This window comes from Littorina saxatilis, linkage group LG10 (assembly GCF_037325665.1).
Source record: "Littorina saxatilis isolate snail1 linkage group LG10, US_GU_Lsax_2.0, whole genome shotgun sequence".
Taxonomy (NCBI): domain Eukaryota; kingdom Metazoa; phylum Mollusca; class Gastropoda; order Littorinimorpha; family Littorinidae; genus Littorina; species Littorina saxatilis.
In genome coordinates this window covers 45,561,761-45,568,077 of record NC_090254.1, presented here as the reverse complement: position 1 = coordinate 45,568,077, position 6,317 = coordinate 45,561,761, and the positions used below count along the sequence as shown (strand labels likewise).

Below are 6,317 nucleotides of genomic sequence, written 5' to 3'. Positions count from 1 at the left end.
GCAGATACTAATTAGTAAGAATGGACCGTGCCATTTCTCTTCTTTCATCGTTGATTGCTTTTGTCTCGCAAGTGACACCACCGTTAATTAAAAAAAAACTCACCCATTGGTCAAAAAGATTAATGAATATTTGTCAACCGAGACTTCTGATCCTGACTGTTTTGCTGATAATGTTAATTCAGAAAATTAACTTGAAAGTCATGTGGAAAGATTAGCGAAGCTCATGAGGACCACCAATCAAAAATCAAAGAAGATAAAGAGTGTGATTTGATTGGGGAGTGTGTATAAATACTGTAGTCAATGAAGACCCGACACCTCGCTTCGACAGCTCTACATAGTCCATTCTGCCATTTTGAGTGAACTACAGAACGCAAACAGCAAGCTTCCAAGGTGAGAAATCTTGTCTCTGTCTTCTGATTGTCTTCACTCTATCTGTCTGTTTTTCTGTCTGTCTCTCTGTCTGTCTGTTTGTCTGTTTTTCTGTCTGTCTCTCTGTCTGTCTCTCTGTCTGTCTCTATGTCTTTCTGTCTCTCTATCTGTGTTTCTGTTTGTCTCTCCGTCTGTCTCTCTGTCTGTCTGTTTTTTTGCCTTTCCATCTGTCTGTCCCTCTATCTGTCTCTCCATCTGTCTCTTTCTCTGTCTATCTCTGTCTGTCTCTCTGTTTGTCTGTTTTTCTGCCTTTACCTCTGTCTGTTTCTCTGTCTGTCTGTTTGTCTGTCTCGTTCTCTGTCTGTCTGTTTGTCGTTTTTGTCTGTCGTTTTTGTCAGTCTCTCTGTCTGTCTCTCTGTCTGTCTCTCTGTCTGTCTCTCTGTCTGTCTCTTTGTCTGTCTCTCTGTCTGTCTCTCTGTCTGTCTCTCTGTCTGTCTCTCTGTCTGTCTCTCAGTCTGCCCGTCTGTACGACAAACTATATGATACTTTAAAGATAGTACACCGAAGGCACTATTTTGGAAAGTTTTCTGACGATTCGGACCAAATTTCAAGGGACATTCGCTATTCTGTAATTTAGAAACACCTGCAATGATTTGTTTATTTACAGGCCCATATTAGACGCCCTTACTCCTTATATGGACCCGTTGTGAATTTTGATGCATTTAAGTTTTGCTGAATGTCAATCAAAGCTAATTCACTCTAATTAGGCCTGACTGTTCACTTCAGAGAGAACAACTACCAAGCACAAAACTTCTTCGCAGGAAAACAAACTAGTTATCATCATTTCGAACAATTATATTATATATTTTGTTCTTTTAGATGCGTGTGGGAATTATCTTTGCTTTCCTGGCCGTGCTGATGGTGTCCGAGTCTGATGCGTGGTCACGGTTTCGCGTACGGGTAAGGCTTTACGTTTTGTGTTTACACTCTGTACGGGTAATGCTTCACGTTTAGTGTTTACACTCTGTGCGGGTAATGCTTTACGTTTTGTGTTTACACTCTGTGTGGGTAATGCTTTACGTTTTGTGTTTACACTCTGTGCGGGTGTGTGTGTGTGTGGAGGGGGGGGGGGGTGCCGTGAGCGTGAAGGTTTTGCAGGTACTGGTACGCATGCGTGAATATCAGAGGGTCCATCAGTTTGACTTGCAAGTTAGTTCTTCTCCCTACATCTGTGAAGCGAACAAAAGATACACGCACTCACTGGGTCTGCTTATTCACAGGCTATTGGTTGGGTAGGGTTCCTGCGTTTAGTAAATCCTGTTTGTTGGTCGGCTTATTGGTTGAGTCTTGTCGGTTCGTTCGTCTTGAAAACTCGATGTTGGATATCAAATCATCAAACCCTGAGATGTGCAGGAGATTACATCACTTGCATGGCAATTCTGGTTTTTGTATGACCCTCGGGAATGTACTGCTATTGCCACTGCCGTTCATGGCATGATAACTACCACTGTCGTACCCTGGGGCAGACGGGCGCAGTGGCGTAGTGGATAAGACATCGGCCTCCAAATCGGAAGGTCTTGAATTCAAATCCTGGTGGGTTGAGGGTTGAGATTTGTCCGATCTCCCAGGTCGACTTATGTGCAGACCTGCTTGTGACTTATTGCGCACCGAAAATATTCGGTAATCTATGTCAGATGGGTTATAGAACCACGAAAATATCCAGCATGCTTCCCTCGAAAACGGCGTATGCTGCTTGGGGCGGCGGGGTAAAAACGGTCATACACGTTAAAAACAAAAAAGGCACTCGGGCAAAAAACATGAGTGAACGTGGGAGTTTGAGCCCATGAATGAAGAAGAAGAAGAGAGAACACCTTGGGACAATTTGAGATATCAAAGGACAGTACTATTTCTATTGTTTGTGTTACTGCTATTGGGTTTGTTAATATTAATAACGCAACAGGCGATTGTAGACAATAACTGTGTCGGGTTTGTTAATATTAATAACGCAACAGGCCATGGTAGACAATAACTGTGTCGGGTTTGTTAATATTAATAACGCAACAGGCGATGGTAGACAATAACTGTGTTGGGTTTGTTAATATTAATAACGCAACAGGCGACGGTAGAAAATAACTGTGTCGGGTTTGTTAATATTAATAACGCAACAGGCGATGGTAGAAAATAACTGTGTCGGGTTTGTTAATATCAATAACGCAACAGGCGATGGTAGACAATAACTGTGTCGGGTTTGTTAATATCAATAACGCAACAGGCGATTGTAGACAATAACTGTGTCGGGTGTGTTAATATTAATAACGCAACAGGCGATTGTAGACAATAACTGTGTCGGGTTTGTTAATATTAATAACGCAACAGGCCATGGTAGACAATAACTGTGTCGGGTTTGTTAATATTAATAACGCAACAGGCGATTGTAGACAATAACTGTGTCGGGTTTGTTAATATTAATAACGCAACAGGCGATGGTAGACAATAACTGTGTCGGGTTTGTTAATATTAATAACGCAACAGGCGATGGTAGACAATAACTGTGTCGGGTGTGTTAATATTAATAACGCAACAGGCGATTGTAGACAATAACTGTGTCGGGTTTGTTAATATTAATAACGCAACAGGCGATGGTAGACAATAACTGTGTCGGGTTTGTTAATATTACTAACGCAACAGGCGATGGTAGACAATAACTGTGTCGGGTGTGTTAATATTAATAACGCAACAGGCGATGGTAGACAATAACTGTGTCGGGTGTGTTAATATTAATAACGCAACAGGCGATTGTAGAAAATAACTGTGTCGGGTTTGTTAATATTAATAACGCAACAGGCGATGGTAGACAATAACTGTGTCGGGTTTGTTAATATTAATAACGCAACAGGCCATGGTAGACAATAACTGTGTCGGGTGTGTTAATATTAATAACGCAACAGGCGATGGTAGACAATAACTGTGTCGGGTTTGAATGGGTTGTAAAAGAGTGATTACTCTTGCTTTTCTTGAGGCAACCTTTCCCTCGTCAAATCATGGACCAGTTTCTAGCGAGGGGTGTGTCTGAAACACGTAGACAAAGAGCACATGTGGACAGTTTTTCTAGCAAGAGTTTCCTCTCTTTCACAACCAACACAAAGCCGACAGACTTATTTCCATAGTTGTTCTACTGACATTGTAACTCTTTTCTGTTCTATTGACAAAGTTTCGCTTCGTGAGAGAAGCGGTAGACTACGTCAAAAAGTGCACCACGGATGGCATTCATTTCTACAACTGTGTCACCACCGGACGCAAGAGGGGCGCACCCGGACCCCCCGGACCCCCCGGCGGTGGACCGAGCGGTGGCAAGAGCTGCAAAGACCTTCAAATCACTGAGCCTGCAGTGACCTTCGAGGATGTCGTTGAGGCTTTTGGTGCCGTCGACACGGAGGGTGAGTGACAGTGTGAGCGACAGTACAGGGTGAGTGGCAGTACAGGGTGAGTGACAGTACAGGGTGAGTGACAGTACAGGGTGAGTGGCAGTACAGAGTGAGTGACAGTACAGGGTGAGTGACAGTACAGGGTGAGTGGCAGTACAGGGTGAGTAATAGTACAGGGTGAGTGACAGTACAGGGTGAGTGACAGTACAGGGTGAGTGACAGTACAGGGTGAGTGACAGTACAGGGCGAGTGACAGTACAGGGTGAGTGACAGTACAGGGTGAGTGACAGTACTGACAGGGTGAGTGACAGTACAGGGTGAGTGACAGTACAAGGTGAGTGACAGTACAGGGTGAGTGACAGTACAGGGTGAGTGACAGTACAGGGTGAGTGACAGTACACGGTGAGTGACAGTACAGGGTGAGTGACAGTACAGGGTGAGTGGCAGTACAGGGTGAGTGACAGTACAGGGTGAGTGACAGTACAGGGTGAGTGACAGTACAGGGTGAGTGACAGTACAGGGTGAGTGACAGTACAGGGCGAGTGACAGTACAGGGTGAGTGACAGTACAGGGTGAGTGACAGTACAGGGTGAGTGACAGTACAGGGCGAGTGACAGTACAGGGTGAGTGACAGTACAGGGTGAGTGACAGTACAGGGTGAGTGACAGTCACAGGGTGATCCCCCTTTAAAGACCTGAACAATCGGGGTTTTAACAGGGAGGGAGTCTTACATTGGGGTGTCTTAACAGGGAGTTCCACTGTACTCACACTCGCTACGCATGTCCATCTCAATCGTTGCTGTCGTCACGAAAGGTTTTGATGACGCAGATGACGAGGGTGAGTCACAGTACTCACTCGCTACGCATACGCACCTCACTGCTTGCAGGTTGTTGTGACGTATTCATTCAGCTGTGTCGGCTATCTTTCATTTTGATGAGTTGATTTGTAATGTACTGACTGTAGAGTGTTGAGGTCTAGGGTTTGCGCAATGCTGTCTTTGTCTGTCAGAGTGTCATCTTCTCTTTCCTGTTTCTGACTGTTTGAGGTTACTGTTTTGTGCAAGGATGTGATCTGGTTGTGGTTTGTTTTCTGTCAGTTATTTGCCTGTTTGATGCTCCATTTTGTGCAATCAAATTAGTGCCCGCAATGGTGCAATCCATTGTTTCATCTGTGGATCAGGTTGATGATACTGTTTTGTGCAACCCTATTAGTGTGCACATATAATAGTACGATCTTCTGATTCATGCATATCCGCTTGAGGCTTTGTTGTGTGCAACCTGTGACTGTTTCATATGTTTCTGTTTCCAGGAGATATGACCCTGAACCATGCAGAGTTCGGATTGTTCATGGGGGCACTGAGTGAGTATCTAGTTTCTGGTTTCTGGTTTCTACAACTACTACTGCTGCTACTACTACTACTACTACTACTACTACTACTAATACTACTACTACTACTACTACTACTACTACTACTACTACTACTACTACTACTACTACTACTTCTACAACTACCACTACCACTTTTCTACGACTATGACTGCTACTACTAATACTAATACCACTACTACTACTACTACTACTTCTACTAGTACTTCTACAACAAATACTACTACTACTACTACTACCACTACTACTTGCTACCACAACCACTACGACGACTACGACGACTGCGACGACTACTACTACCACTACTACTACCACTACTACTACTACTACTACTACTACTACTACTACTACTACTACTACTACTACTACTACTACTACTACTACTACTACTACTACTACTACTACTACTACTACTACTACTGTATTGATATACTATATATCCTACCTTTGATACACCTTACATATCCACCTTCCCTGTGTTTCAGAACTGGTGGACACCTGTATCGCAGAAGAACAGCCGCAAAAGTAAGAGGCGGTTCTCGGGCTACCTCCAGCCAAATATGTCCAACATTATTTGCTTTCCGACTGTGGTTAACGAGGCATGACTGAGTAAGACATGCATGGCTGACATGCCATTGTTGATCTATGTAAAGCAGATAATAAAGAGCAGAGAAAACATGTTGGAGTGTTGTGTGGGGCACATGTTGGAGTGTTGTGTGGGGCACATGTTGGAGTGTTGTGTGGGGCACATGTTGGAGTGTTGTGTGGGGCACATGTTGGAGTGTTGTGTGGGGCACATGTTGGAGTGTTGTGTGGGGCACATGTTGGAGTGTTGTGTGGGGCACATGTTGGAGTGTTGTGTGGGGCACATGTTGGAGTGTTGTGTGGGGCACATGTTGGAGTGTTGTGTAGGGCACATGTTGGAGTGCTGTGTGGGGCACATGTTGGAGTGTTGTGTGGGGCACATGTTGGAGTGCTGTGTGGGGCACATGTTGGAGTGTTGTGTGGGGCACATGTTGGAGTGTTGTGTGGGGCACATGTTGGAGTGTTGTGTGGGGCACATGTTGGAGTGTTGTGTGGGGCACATGTTGGAGTGTTGTGTGGGGAACATGTTGGAGTGCTGTGTGGGGCACATGT

At 44.5% G+C, this 6,317-nt stretch overlaps 1 protein-coding gene across 1 annotated transcript; it reads left to right on the top strand.

Annotated features, from left to right (window-relative positions):
- The first annotated feature begins 233 nt into the window (after window positions 1-233).
- On the top strand, window positions 234-5,858 carry LOC138978941 (uncharacterized). The gene is made up of 5 exons (XM_070351755.1): window positions 234-390; window positions 1,249-1,329; window positions 3,581-3,806; window positions 5,103-5,153; window positions 5,666-5,858. Exons 2-5 carry the CDS (start codon window positions 1,249-1,251, stop codon window positions 5,707-5,709), a joined length of 402 nt encoding a protein of 133 aa, XP_070207856.1. The 5' UTR covers window positions 234-390; the 3' UTR covers window positions 5,710-5,858.
- Window positions 5,859-6,317: the final 459 nt, after the last annotated feature.

What these genes read in the sequence shown, in the direction of transcription:
- LOC138978941 (XM_070351755.1), top strand. Translation starts at nt 1,249, where the DNA reads ATGCGTGTGGGAATTATCTTTGCTTTCCTGGCCGTGCTGATGGTGTCC. An exon ending in GGTCACGGTTTCGCGTACGG is followed by an intron (nt 1,330 to 3,580) that starts GTAAGGCTTTAC and finishes CTATTGACAAAG; the next exon opens with TTTCGCTTCGTGAGAGAAGC. An exon ending in ATTGTTCATGGGGGCACTGA is followed by an intron (nt 5,154 to 5,665) that starts GTGAGTATCTAG and finishes CCTGTGTTTCAG; the next exon opens with AACTGGTGGACACCTGTATC.